The 14639-nt window shown below is 37.3% G+C and overlaps 1 protein-coding gene across 1 annotated transcript in view; it reads left to right on the plus strand.

Annotated features, from left to right (window-relative positions):
* Positions 1-14639, plus strand: part of PLA2R1 (phospholipase A2 receptor 1) — a 137833-nt gene that overhangs the window by 93526 nt on the left and 29668 nt on the right. The window contains exons 15-19 of the mRNA XM_061396121.1: positions 2378-2510; positions 3086-3121; positions 3846-4003; positions 13106-13170; positions 13445-13551. Of these exons, the coding sequence (XP_061252105.1) occupies positions 2378-2510; positions 3086-3121; positions 3846-4003; positions 13106-13170; positions 13445-13551 (499 nt within the window). The remainder of the gene's footprint in view (positions 1-2377; positions 2511-3085; positions 3122-3845; positions 4004-13105; positions 13171-13444; positions 13552-14639) is intronic.

Consider the following 14639-nt stretch of genomic DNA (forward strand, 5'->3'; position numbering starts at 1 on the left):
GTGAGGGTGAGACCCTTGTCTATGTCACAGTGAAAAGAAATATCTTCAGTTTCTCTCACTTTAAAAGAACAGAAATGCCAGGTTTAGGTTTAAGAAGCTGCACCTCCTTCTCAGTCAAAGAAAATTATTTGGGAGGAAAAAAAATAATTATTTCTCATTCAGCCTCACATGTGTAAAAACCTCATGAAGGAAAGAAGGAACTCACAATTACATTTTTTTTCAGGCACAGTGAGGATTTCTGAGATCTTCCTCATGATAGGGAAAAAAAAAAAAACAGAAGCAGTAACCCAGATTAAAATGAGATCCATCTGAAGGCACAAGAAAAATCAAATTATTTAGTTTCACCAGTGAACTGGGGTTAGCAACAGCCTGCAGTGAGCATTTAATACAGCTCTTATTCACTGAGCCCAAGTTCTGAGCACTGAGCCGAGTGCAACCCTGCATGATCTCTTTTCATCATTACAGTGATTCCACATAGTGGATATTAAAATGATTAAGTAGTTTGCCTAAAATAATACATAAGAGAGACAGCATTTGTATACAGGTTGTCTGTCTCCAAAGACACAATGTCATAAAGTCTCCTCATTGGCAAAATAGCAGCAGCCAAACTTTGACATAGTAACGATCAAAAGAGAAAAGGGATCTTTAGACCTGATACATAGATGGTGTTCAAATCTGTAGCAAGGAAATGGTTTGCAGAGAAACTATATGCTTAAGTGGGAATAAAAATAATGAGCGTGCTAGTTGGAAAAAAAACAAAAAAACAATACCACGTCAGTACTGCTTCTTTGAAAAAGGCAACAGGACCAGAGGTTATGAAGAGATCTTGGAGATGACCTAGCCTCACCCATCTATTCTGCTGAATAGATTATTAGCAAGAATATATTATTGAATAATCTAATATATTATTATCAGAATATTATTATTAGAATATAATAATATAATATATATTATAATATGTTATATATTATATATAATACTATTATATGTAATATATATTATATAGTTTATATTATACTATATAATATAATATATATTATATCATATGTAATATAATATTATAATATATTATATATATTATGTAATATAATAGTATATTAATATATTATATGTAATATAATATATATACTACATAATATAATATAATATTAATATTATTAGAACATTATTAGAATAATCTAGTATATTATTATTAGAAGAATAGATCTATTCTTCTGCTGAAGAAGCCAAGGCCCAGAGAGTGGAAAGGGCATAAAGCAGGGTTGACCTGCCCCGTTAATGGCAGCCACCACATAGCACGGTTGGGTGGTTAACGTCAATATGCCGCTTGGAAAATAAAGTGTGGTGGATAGAGGTCGACAATGTCTTTTAGTAAAACAAACAAACTTATTAATAACAGGAGAGGCATAGACAATTTGGTTCCGAATCAATGAGATAAAGCCATGAAGCAGTGGACTGAGTCCCTCACCACTTCCCTCTGGATAGAGTAAATATCAAACTCATGCCATTCTCTGAATCTGAACTTTTATATATATATATATATAAGTTAGATGAATTATTGCATGACTTTGTACATATTTGAAAGCGAGTATGTGGTGGTGGTGGTAGCTAAGTTGTGTCCAACTATTGCGACCTCATGGGCTATATAGCCTGCCAGGCTCCTCTGTTCATAGGATTTCCCAGGCAAGAATACTGGAGTGGGTTGCCATTCCCTTCTCCAGGGGATCTTCCCAACCCAGAGATCGAACCTGTGTCTCCTGCATTGCAAGCAGATTCTTCACCCCTAAGCTACCAGGGAAGCATAAATCATTTCAAAACCCTCTTTTTTTTTTTTTTCAGATTTTTACCTGAGTCTTACTCATGGTTGGTCCACATTTCTATCAAGTAGTCATCAAATCATTGAGAAATCTGAATCTCTAGTCAATACTCCTGTTGTGTGATCATTCATAGAAATAGATAGTTTCTTGATTAAAGCTAGGGTTGACTTAGAAGTTAGTATTAGAGACTAAAAGCAAAAGAATCTACATCAAAGATGAGATTCAATTCTGAAAGATCCTTGAGCCACTAAAAAGTTTACCCAGAATCCCAGAGCTAGCCTAACCTTAAGTGAGAAAACAGTGCAATTTCATCTGACTTATTCCTTCTGGAGAAAGGCGTAGCATGCCTCTTTTGAAAAAAACAGAAAAAGAATCTTCAAGAAAAAATGCTAAAGTTTTCATTAGCTTGCTTTTCACAAATGTGGAACAACCTTTAACTGGCATCATAACTTGCTTCCTCCAGAAGTCAATTGTGATTTTCTACAGGGATGCCTTTTTGATCATTTGAAACCTTTTGCAGAGAATCAGTATTAAGGAATAATGAACTTCATCTGCTGCAGGTTGTCTCTTCATTTTTAGACAATTCCTATTTTGGAGAAGATGCAAGAAATTGTGCTGTTTATAAGGCAAATAAAACGTTGCTACCCTCATACTGTGGTTCCAAACGTGAATGGATATGCAAAATTCCAAGAGGTAAAAATATTAAGATCTTCACTATTTGTTTGCTTTCTAATTATCTATAGCATTTTCCCAAGGCAACAGTTACAGAGGTCTAAAATTTAAGCAGCCTGGACCACAGGACCAACAACCTTCATGATGAACCAGATTGTACCATTTTAGGAAAAAAAAAATGTGTATCATGGTGGAATGAGAAAAAATGACACCAGTGCAGTATGCTAAGTTGTGGGAAATGAAGATAACTTCCCATATTCTGGAGAACTGTATTTTGCAAGTACAACCTGGAAGAAATGTCACTGTGACATTACAAACAAACAAAATTACTTATCAGATGAATAAGTAAAAGCACCAGCACAGTGTGTGACACACAATAGGCTCTCAATAAATGTTCACAACCTTTTTTCTTTAACCAAGGTCTCTCTTGAGGCTCCTCTTCAGGTAGGAGAACTGATCACTTTCCAAGCAACATCTGGTTCTCAATAATCTTTTAAAAAGCAAAGTCCAAGATATTGTGTTTAGGCCTGAAGTAATTCAGAGATAGTACATCTGTAAATAAACATCACTCACACTGGCTTGCTTTTACTTTACAGATGTGAGACCCAAGGTTCCACCCTGGTATCAGTATGGTAAGAACGATTCCTTAATTTCTAACTTTATGCTACTTTATACCATTAGTCCAGAGAAGGCAATACCATTAGTCTGTTATTACATAGCACCAATGGAGTTACTCTTTTCTTGTGTCTATTGAGAACTAATTTGTTCAAATTAACCATTAATAAATAATCAAACTAGGGACTTCTTTTGTGGTCCAGCGAGTAAGACTCGACACTCCCAATACAAGAGGCCCTGGTTTCATCCCTGGTCAGGGAGCTAGATTCCACATGCTGCAACTAACTAATGATCCCGCATGCCACAACAAAGATGGAAGATCCCACATGCCACAACAAAGATGGAAGATCCCGTGTGCCACAACAAAGATGGATGATCCCGCGTGCCACAACTAAGACCCGGTGTAGCCAAATAAATAAATATGTATTTTTTAAAATCAAAATGACATTAAATATTATTAAAGACTAATATCATAGCTTAACTCCATTTTTATGGCACATGATTTTAAAATATGCATCTAGCCCAGACTTTGGAATATACGTGTTTCATATATGAAAAAGACCAGTGAAAATAAGTAAACTATACTTACGTATGTGTGGGAGTAGGTGTATTCACACACATTTTCTTAATGTTGAGTGACTAAATTACACATGTGAGGTCAATCATAGCACACCCTATTTAAGATTGCATTACATTGCTCAATAATTGTTGTATCACTTCCATTGCTTATTTCTCTTTCAGATGCACCCTGGCTCTTTTATCAGGATGCAGAGTACCTTTTTCATATTTCTGCCTCAGAATGGTCCTCCTTTGAGTTTGTCTGTGGCTGGCTGCGCAGTGATATTCTCACTATTCATTCTGCACACGAACAAGAATTCATCCACAGCAAAATAAGAGCGGTACTTAAATTTAATTAACTATGAGAAACTCAGAGCTTAACTCTTCTTCAGTCCTTGAGGGGTTTTGTTTTCAAAAGACCAGACATTAATTTGTTTCATTGAAAGTCTTAGATTTTTAAGAATTGTTTTTCTTCCTGTTACAAAGATTTAGAGAAAATAATGGAAACACAGGTTTACTATGCTTGTTGGTTATTTCACTTCTCATGCTTTTTTAGCAACAAGGATGAGTGAGTAGCATTTTATTGTTTTGTGAGGTTCATTCCATCATTCAATGCTTATTTATTCTGCATCTACTATTCTAGGGACTGAGGTTTTATCAGTGCTTCCAAAAGACCAAAATCCCTGCTCACCTGGAGCTTATAGTCTAGTCTAGGCAGGAAGACTGCAAGCAATACAAGTAAATAGAACTACGTAGTATTTTAGAAAAAGATACGTGGATGGATGCATGCAGGAAGATAAAGCATTGATGAGGGACAAGGACTACTGGGAGGTGCATGCTGTTTTAAAATTCCAAATTTTACTTATAAGAGTACAGTATTTTTTAGACTCTACAGAAAATGGTAAGGAGTGGTTCTACATTTCAACTTCAGATAAAGACTGGACTTAATCCTTTGAGAAGCTAGGCTAATTAGGAGCATGGAGAATCTGTTACATATGAAATAGACTACCAAGGAATAGTGTCAGGTTTTCCATGTATTTCTTCAGCAAGCATTTATTGAGCATTAGCTTGGTCTCAGGCACTGTGGTATTTGTCAAGGACACAAAAATGTCAAGGACACAAAAATGAGATACAGTCAGTGTCTTTAAAAAGCTGGAAATAACACAATGTAGTAAGAGAAAAGAGAGCAGTCTGTACAAATTACCAAGGGGGCACCAGGGAGGAACAACCTCATTCCTAATTTTCCCTAGGAAATTGTTAAAGGTAACAGAGAGCCTTTTTTCTTTTTCCATAATTTAACATTCTTTCATGGTCTCCAGGAATCCTTTATTGCTCTATCATCTTTTCATATGTTTGTAAGTTAACTGTTAAAATGAAGTTCTATGTTAAAGCATCCTTGACTTGTAAGAGAAATGTCTTCCCTCACATCTCACAGGGCTTTCCTGTGTCTGTAATTCTCTCTGATACACATACAGTGAGGAGGATGCAGGTTGGGTCCACTACTGAGTTTTGATGGAAAAGCCAAGAACCAGAGGGTTTAGGTGACAACTACACTGCCCCACAGAGACACAGTGGCAGACCAACCAGGAGAACAGGCTATCCCAAATATCGGTTCATGCATTATATTACTACTCTTCATCTCCTACAAATGGAACACTCAAGTCAAAACCAGAACATTAAGTATCAATGAGTTATATATCACAACCTCAGAAAATACATTTGTCTCTTTAGCTAGACGGCAGAGGCAGACCCCTTGCCCCAAGTGGCAGTAATAAGAGACCAGGTGAATGGCTAAAAACCAATCTATCAACATGTAAAGGGCACATCCCAAAAGGAAGTGATAATTGGCCAATACTTACTGTAACAGTGTCAAGCACTGCGAAGCACCAATGTTTAATGGCATTCAATCTTTCTAACAACTCTCTGTGGGAAGTCTGCCATCAGCAGATTTTACAGATGAGGAAGCTAAGACTCTAAAGAGGTGAAACAACTTGGTTACACAGCAGCTAGGTAGTGGAATTTGGAAGTGAACTCGAGTCATCTGACTTACAAGGTCATTTTCAAAAACCGCTGTGGGCAGCAGAACAGCATATGCATTATATTAAAACAATCCATCCTCTGAACAGTAGCGCTTGTATATTGTCGGTGAGAATGTAAATTGGTGCAGCCACTGTGGAAAACAGCACAAAGCTTCCTCAGAGAATCCAGCAATTCCACTCCTAGGTATATACCTGGAAAAAATAAATACACTAATTTTAAAAGATACACGCACCCCAATGTTCATCAGTCAATTCAGTTCAGTTGCTCGGTTCTGTCCAACTCTTTGCTACCCCATGGCCTGCAGCATGCCAGGCTTTCCTGTCCATCACCAACTCCTGGAGCTTGCTCAAACTCACGTCCATTGAGTCGCTGATGCCATCCAACCATCTCATCCTCTACCATCCCCTTCTCCTCCTGCCTTCAATCTGTCACATCATCAGGGTCTTTTCAAATGAGTCAGTTCTTCACATCAGGTGGCCAAAGTATTGGAGTTTCAGCTTAAGCATCAGTCCTTCCAATGAATATTTAGGATTGATCTCCTTTAGGATGGACTGGTTGGATCTCCTTGCAGTCTAAGGGACTCTCAAGAGTCTTCTCCAACACCACAGTTCAAAAGCATCAATTCTTCGGTGCTCAGCTTTCTTTATGGTCCAACTCTCACATCCATACATGACTACTGGAAAAACCATAGCTTTGACTAGATGGACCTTTGGGGGCAAAGTAAATGTCTCTGCTTTTTAATGTGCTGTCTAGGTTAGTCATAGCTTTTCTTCCAAGGAGCGAGCGTCTTTTAATTTCATGGCTGTGGTCACCATCTGCAGTGATTTTGGAGCCCAAGAAAATAAAGTCTGTCACTGCTTCCATTGTTTTCTCATCTATTTGCCATGAAGTGATGCAACAGGATGCCATGATCTAGTTTTGTGAATGTTGAATTTTAAGCCAGCTTTTTCACTCTCCTCTTTCACTTTCATCAAGAGGTTTTTTTGTTCCTCTTTACTCTCTGTCACAAGGGTGGTGTCATCTGCGTATCTGAGGTTATTGATATTTGTCCCGGCAATCTTGATTCCAGCTTGTGCTTCATCCAGCCTGGCATTTTGCATGATGTATTCTGCATAGAAGTTAAATAAGCAGGGTGACAGTATACAGCCTTGACGTACCCTTTTCCCAATTTAGAACCAGTCCATTGTTCCATCTCCAGTTCTAATTGTTGCTTCCTGACCTGCATACAGATTTCTCAGGAGGCAGGTCAGGTGGTCTGGTATTCCCATCTCTTTTAGAATTTTCTAGTTTGTCACGATTCACACAGTCAAAAGCTTTGGCATAGTCAGTAAAGCAGAAATAGATGTTTTTATGGAATTCTCTTGCTTTTTCTGTGATCCAGTGGATATTGGCAATTTGATCTCTGGTTGCTCTACCTTTTCTAAATCCAGCTTGAATATCTGGAAGTTCTCAGTTCACATACTGTTGAAGCCTGGCTTGGAGAATTTTGAGCATTACTTTGCCTAGCGTGTGAGATGAGTGCAATTGTGCAGTAGCTTGAACATTCTTTGGCATTGCCTTTCTTTGTCATTGTAATGAAAACTGACTTTTTCCAGTCCTGTGGCCACTGCTGAGTTTTCCAAATTTGCTGGTGTACTGAGTGCAGCACTTTCATAGCATTATTTTTTAGGATTTGAAATAGCTCAGCTGGAATTCCATCACCTCCACTAGCTTAGTTCATAGTGATGCTTCCTAAGGCCCACTTGACCTCACACCCCAGGATGTCTGGCTCTAGGTGAGTGATCACAGCATCATAGTTATCTGGGTCATTAAGATCTTTTTTGTATAGTTCTTCTGTGTATTCTTGCCACCTCTTCTGAATATCTTCAGCTTCTGTTAGGTCCATACAATTTCTGTCTTTTACTGTGCCCATCTTTGTATGAAATGTTCCCTTGGTATCTCTAATTTTCTTGAAGAGATATCTAGTCTTTCCCATTCTATTGTTTTCCTCTATTTCTTTGCATTGATCACTGAGGAAGGCTTTCTTACCTCTCCTTGCTATTCTTTGGAACTTTGCATTCAAATGGGTATATCTCTCCTTTTCTCCTTGGCCCTTTAATTCTCTTCTTTTCTCAGCTATTTGTAAGGCCTCCTCAGACAACCATTTTGCCTTTTTGCATTTCTTTTTCTTGGGGATGGTTTTGATCACAGCCTCCTATACAATGTTATGAACCTCCATCTGTAGTTCTTCAGGCACTCTGTCTATCAGATCTAATCCCTTGAATCTATTTGTCACTTCCAGTGTATAATCGTAAGGGATTTGATTTAGACCATACCTGAATGGTCTAGTGGTTTTCCCTACTTTCTTCAATTTAAGTCTGAATTTGGCAATAAGGAGTTCATGATCTGAGCCACAGTCAGCCCCTGGTCTTGTTTTTGTTGACTGTATATAGCTTCTCCATCTTTGGCTGAAAAGCAGATAATCAATCTGACTTCGGTATTGACCAATCTGGTGATGCCCATGTGTAAAGTTTTCTCTTGTGTTGTTGGAAGAAGGTATTTGCTATGACCAGTGTGTTCTCTTGGCAAAATTCTGTTAGTCTTTGCCCTGCTTCATTTTGTATTCCAAGGCCAAACTAGCTTGTTACTCCAGGTATCTCTTGACTATGTACTTTTGCATTCCAGTCCCTTATGACGAAAAGGACATCTTTTTTTTGGTGTTGGTTCTAGAAGATCTTGTAGGTCTTTATAGAACCATTCAACTTCAGCTTTTTTGGCATCAGTGATTGGGGCATAGACTTAGATTACTGTGATATTGAATGGTTTGCCTTGGAAACAAACAGAGATCATTCTGTCATTTTTGAGATTGCACCCAAGTACTGCATTTTGGACTCTTTTGTTGACTATAAGTCCTCCTACATTTCTTCCAAGGGATTCGTGCCCATAGTAGTAGATGTAATGGTCATCTGAATTAAATTCACCCGTTCCAGTCCATTTTAGTTCACTGATTCCTAAAATGTTGATGTTCACTCTTGCTATCTCCTGTTTGACCACTTCCACTTTACCTTGATTCATGGACCTAAAATTCCAGGTTCCTATGCAATATTGTTCTTTACAGCATCAGACTTTACTTCTGTCATCAATCACATCCACAACTGGGTGTTGTTTTTGCTTTAGCTCAGCCTCTTCATTCTTTACTGAGCCCTTCTCCAGTAGCATATTGGGCACCTACCAACCTGGGGAGTTCTTCTTCCAGTGTCATATCTTTTTGCCTTTTTATATTGTTCATGGGGTTCTCAAGGCAAGAATACTGAAGTGGTTTGCCGTTCCCTTCTCCAGGGGACCATGTTTTGTCAATAGCCAAGATAGGAAAATAATCTAAGTGTCCATCAACAGATAAATGGATAGAGATGTGTCATATATATACAGTGGAATATTAGTCATAAAAAGAATGAAACTTTGCCATTTGCAACAACATATGGACCAAGAGGGTATTGTGCTTCATGAAGTAAGTCAGAGAAAGATAAATACTGTGTGTTTTCACTTATATGTGGAATCTAAAAAATAAAACAAATGATGAATATAACAAAACAGAAACAAACTCATAGATACAGAAAATGAACTAGTTATCATCAGTGGGGAGAAGAAAAGGGGAGGGCAAGATAAGGGTAGAGGATTAAGAAGTATAACCTACTATGTATAAAATAAATAAGCTTCAAGGACATATTATACAGCACAGGGAAATATAGCCATTATTTTATAATAAATTTAGTGGGGTATAATCTGTAAAAATTTTTGAATGGCTATGGTATACACATGAAACTAATAGAATATTGTAAATGAACTATACCTCAATTTTTTAATTAATTAAAAATAATATATAATCCCTCCCCAAATGACAGCTGCCAGCTCTGTCTCAGACATGAACAGTGAAGGACTTGGTTGATCCTTCCAGCAAAGCTTAGGTCTTTGGAGAACCTCTGTACCCTTCTCTGTTCACCTTTTCCTTAATTCACTCTCTCAGTCTTTGGTGGTTGGGAAGCCAGTGGGAATGGCAGAGTTAATACCTCTCATGGAATGGAATAGTAAAACCCCATGGGCTTAGCCATTTAAGAAGGCATAGCCAGTGCCATGATCTAGAGTTGAGGATTAGATCTAGTGATCCCAAACCAGACAAACCCTGTGGTGTCTTAGATGGTAAAAGTGTTACCCAGCCTATGACCAGGCTGATATGGAATGTTCTTTCAGTATTACAGGTGAGCAGCTGACTGATCCAACACCACAGTGTGCTACAGAAGGAAGCTATCAGAGAGTAAAGGATGGGGAGACACAGAATGGGGCAAGGGAGCCAAAGGGAATGGGTATCAACTTAGAGAAAAGAATGCCATTTATTTCTAAAGCAGTTCTTCCTCCTGCATAATTTGTAGCTATTAGGCAATTTTTGTTCAAGATAGTGATAGTATTTATGGTGACCTACATTTCTTAGGTCAGTCCAGAAGTTCTGGATGAGGAACTAAACATGTAGAGGTCATACCACTCATTTTTGTGGCACACCCACCCTATAATTGAAGGAAGAATGCTGCTGCTGCTGCTGCTGCTAAGTCGCTGCAGTCGTGTCCGACTCTGTGTGACCCCATAGACTGCAGCCCACCAGGCTCCCCCATCCCTGGGATTCTCCAGGCAAGAACACTGGAGTGGGTTGCCATTTCCTTCTCCAATGCATGAAAGGGAAAAGTGAAAGTGAAGTCGCTCAGTCGTGTCCAACTCTTATCGACCCCATGGACTGGAGCCCACCAGGCTCCTCCATCCATGGGATTTTCCAGGCAACAATACTGGAGTGGGGTGCCACTGCCTTCTCCAGCAGGAAGAATAGAAGTAATTAAATATTTTTAAAGTTACATATGCATTGTATACCTTCTCTACAAAGAATCAGTTCAGTTCAGTTCAGTTCAGTCGCTCAGTCATGTCCAACTCTTTGCAACCCCATGAATCACAGCATGCCAGGCCTCCCTGTCCATCACCATCTCCCGGAGTTCACTCAAACTACAAAGAATAGTAACTCAGAAATATGAAAGACAAAAATATCATTCTTTTGGGGAGTAGAAGAAGTAATAATTGAGAAAGAAAGCTGGATGCAGTTTTTTAAATGTCTGAAGCAGAATTTTTTTAGTAGAATGTTTCCATCCTGGAAAAGTGATGAGGCATAATTTCCTCTTTGACTAACAGAAGACCACAAGGGAATTTTTGAGAACAAATTTTTTGAGTCATCTTATTGGTCAGATCAATGCCAAAAAAATAAAAACCATGAGCACTTTATGAGTTGTTTGACATGAACTATATTGTTATGCTGTGTTGTGCAATAAATATTTGCACTTCAAAATTGCAATTTACTCTTATTTTTTCAATTTTATTTCAAAAAATTTCTGACAAAAATATATCAAATCTATTAGTCATTGCCCAAAATCTGGTGTTTTAAATCCTTAAAATAATTTGGTTTTGCTATTTTTATGGAAACATTTAAGATAACAGGTTGTTCTCCCTTATATTGCTTTGTTGATTAGTATATTGGATATTACTGTGGGTTATTTGTTTATGGTAAGTGTTCTTCCTATATAATACTATCTATAATGAATGCTTGTAACAAAGCATAATTGATATGATGAAGTCCATGGTTGTATCACATTTTTTATACAAAAGAATACTAGTATCTTTTATGGTTGTGGTTTTACACATAAACTGAAATTCACAACATCTATTTTTCACATTGAATTTTTTACTCTGAGTATCTTCTAACTTGACCTATGAAGTTCTGTCCCATGTCACAACAGGTTGTGATGTACCACGTGGAGGATTACCATGCTTTAATTGAGGTGGTAATAAATATGCCACTTAAGATGTGGTAGTTGTAATTTTTCTTTAGAGATCCTTAATTGGGGCAATGAACGATCAGACCATGATTTCCACTATTGTTGCACACGAGACCTCTTTAGATTGAATGAAATGGTTGTGGTTCTCCCACTGAGTTCACAGCCAGTCTCCACGGACCCATTCCAAAGGCTGACAATAGGAGCCTAAATTTAGCATGTAAGAACATGTCCATGAAACAACACCTCAGGGAGCCAAAATTACAGTTGCTCCATCTTGCATTATTCACAAATTGCTGATATGGCAGACCGCCACACTGGTTAAGGAGTAAAAATACTCGTGTATAAATTAGAATGTTAGAGAGCTATTAGGTTCTGTTGTATGATGACTTGAAATTCACATGGGAAAAAAAATATATTTTTTAAATGCATCTCCAAGTCTTTACAGAAGAAACGAAAGTGAAAATTTAAATGTATAATGCCTTCAAATTAACAGGTTTTTAGCATAAAAAATTAAGTTACATTTCACACACAGCACACACACAATAAAGAATATTGATTTAGAGGCCTTAGAGAAATCCTTAATGCCGCTTCCTTTTTTATAGTTGAAGAGGGAATTTCAATTTCCTGGGTCATAAGCCCAGTATTACATCTGGTCTAATGTGTATACACACATGCACGTCTATGATGTTTCAAATTTATTCTTTATTGTACTGAGATCTATGTGATAAATAATGGCATAAATTAATAAAATATAGAAAGGATAAATTTCTAGTTGTCAAACACTGGAAATACTGCAGTATTCTTTTGTCCTATACTGTAGTTTCCTTTTGAATGGGGGAGAGTGCTAATACTTACAATCAGACTAATGCCTAAATTATGGACTTCCCTGGTGGCTCAGACAGTAAAGCGTCTGTCTACAATGTGGGAGACCTGGGTTTGAGCCCTGGGTTGGGAAGATCCCCTGGAGAAGGAAATGGCAATCCACTCCAGTACTATTGCCTGGAAAATCCCATGGACAGAGGAGCCTGGTAGGCTACAGTCTATGGGGTCGCAAAGAGGCGACTTCACTTTCACTAATGCCTAAAATATAAGTTCTTTTTACTATTGAGGTCTTTATGCCTCAAATTGTTTTTCAAGTAAGGTGGTTTTGCAGTACATTTTTATAAATCATTGAGAGAATAAGTCACTAAACTTTTAGTTTAAAAAGGAATTCACATTCTATTTCACTTTACAATATTACTTTATAAATCCCTACTATGAGAGTTAGAAAATTTATTTTCACATATATAAGAAACATTGTAACAAAGTTATATATGAAACTAAAATTATTTTAAATATTTGATTCCAATTTTATTCTATAATGAGGAGGGAGTAGTTTAGAATAATGAAGTTTCAGGTTTTCTCAAGATGCTTGGCCTTGGTGTACTTTTCTTTAAATAATTGGGTAAAATACTGGAGAATAGAAAGCTATTAACAGCAACCCCATTAATCTTAATAGTGTAAAGGGAAAACAAGTAGAATAAATGCTGACATTCTCTCTCTCTGTCTTTTAAATAGCTATCAAAGTATGGTGTAAATTGGTGGATTGGACTTCGAGAAGAAAGAGCCAGTGATGAATTTCGGTATGGACCTAGATTAATTTGCATTTAACCCTGGTTGACGGGTTTTTTATTTGCAGAGTGATTGGACTAGATCTTAGTGGTTAATGTGTTGAATAGCTTTCAAACATTATCTTTAACTTATAAATTTTCATTTCCCTAACTAAAGACATGAGTATTTTTTTTAATTTAATAAAATAATTATGCCTCCAGTCCATACCCCAGAACTCCAAAAATGGTGTTAGAGACTGAATGTGCAGAATGAGAGAAGACCTTTAATTTCTTAATTTTCTTGCAGTTGGAGAGATGGATCACCAGTAATATATCAGAACTGGGACAAAGGAAAAGAAAGATCTATGGGCCTTAATGAGAGCCAGAGGTGTGGCTTCATTTCATCCATAACAGGTTATTTTATTAATCCATTTTGGGGTTTATAATGCAAACATAATTTTCAGAAGACTCGAAGTCTCCTTTTAATTGCATTAATTCAGTGAGAAGTTTCTGTTTGGTTATTTTGCTTTTCAACTGACTGTGTTTAATTTCATCAGTCTTAAGTTTTAAGTTTCCTATAGCTTGTTCCATACATTCATGTTCTTAAAAATAATTTACATCTAGATAAGTCCTTCATCTTGAACCAAAACTACCAAAAATGTGCCCACTGAAATGGGTCAAAAACTTGCCTAATACTATTCTCTATGAAACTTCAATATGGGCCCATTTAAAAAAATCTCTTTGTAGTATCCAGTGTATAATTGGCCAGAACTTTAACCTCTGAAAATTTTTTCCATTTAAGAAAAATTTTCCTTGAATTCAGTGTCTTTTTTTTACACATTTGGCCTTAATTGCTGCTTGCCTTAGAACACCAACTCCCTGTCAGTTGGATTTAGAGGTACATGTGTGTCTAAGATGGGTTTTTTTATTCTATGCATCAGTGCAGCGTTATTGGGGTTGATAGTCCACTCATATCCATTCCGCTTTCTATCCAATAAAAGGTAATGATGTTCCTAACAGATCCTCCCAAGTCAGGAGAAGTAAAAATATGGAAAGCAATCTCCGGCTTAAGGGCAACTACAGAGAAAGGAGAGGAGAAACCATGTTGTTAGTCAGCTCGCTTTTGCCAGCAGGTGTCACAACAGCCTACAGAAAGGCTGTTTGTGATTCTGGAAGAATAGCGGCTAATCTGAATTGAAAATAGCATTCCAGCCCCTCCTTCAAAATGCCAATATCTTTTTGGCTCATACCCCTCACACTAGAAAACAGAATCTTCCCTTGCAGTTTACATGCATCCTTGTCCTATTCTGGAACTTATGACTTGAATGCTAATGAAATATGTTCTATAACCTTTACTCTGAAAATAAAGATTTTCTAATTATTTTCTAAGAGACTGAGGACTTTGGGATACATCTTCCTGGAGGGCATGTCTCTAAAAGTGTGTGTTTTGTTCAAGGATCAGTGTTGAAAAGTGTTTCTTCATTGGAAGTTCCTGAGTTATT

This window comes from Bos javanicus, chromosome 2 (assembly GCF_032452875.1).
Source record: "Bos javanicus breed banteng chromosome 2, ARS-OSU_banteng_1.0, whole genome shotgun sequence".
Lineage (NCBI taxonomy): Eukaryota > Metazoa > Chordata > Mammalia > Artiodactyla > Bovidae > Bos > Bos javanicus.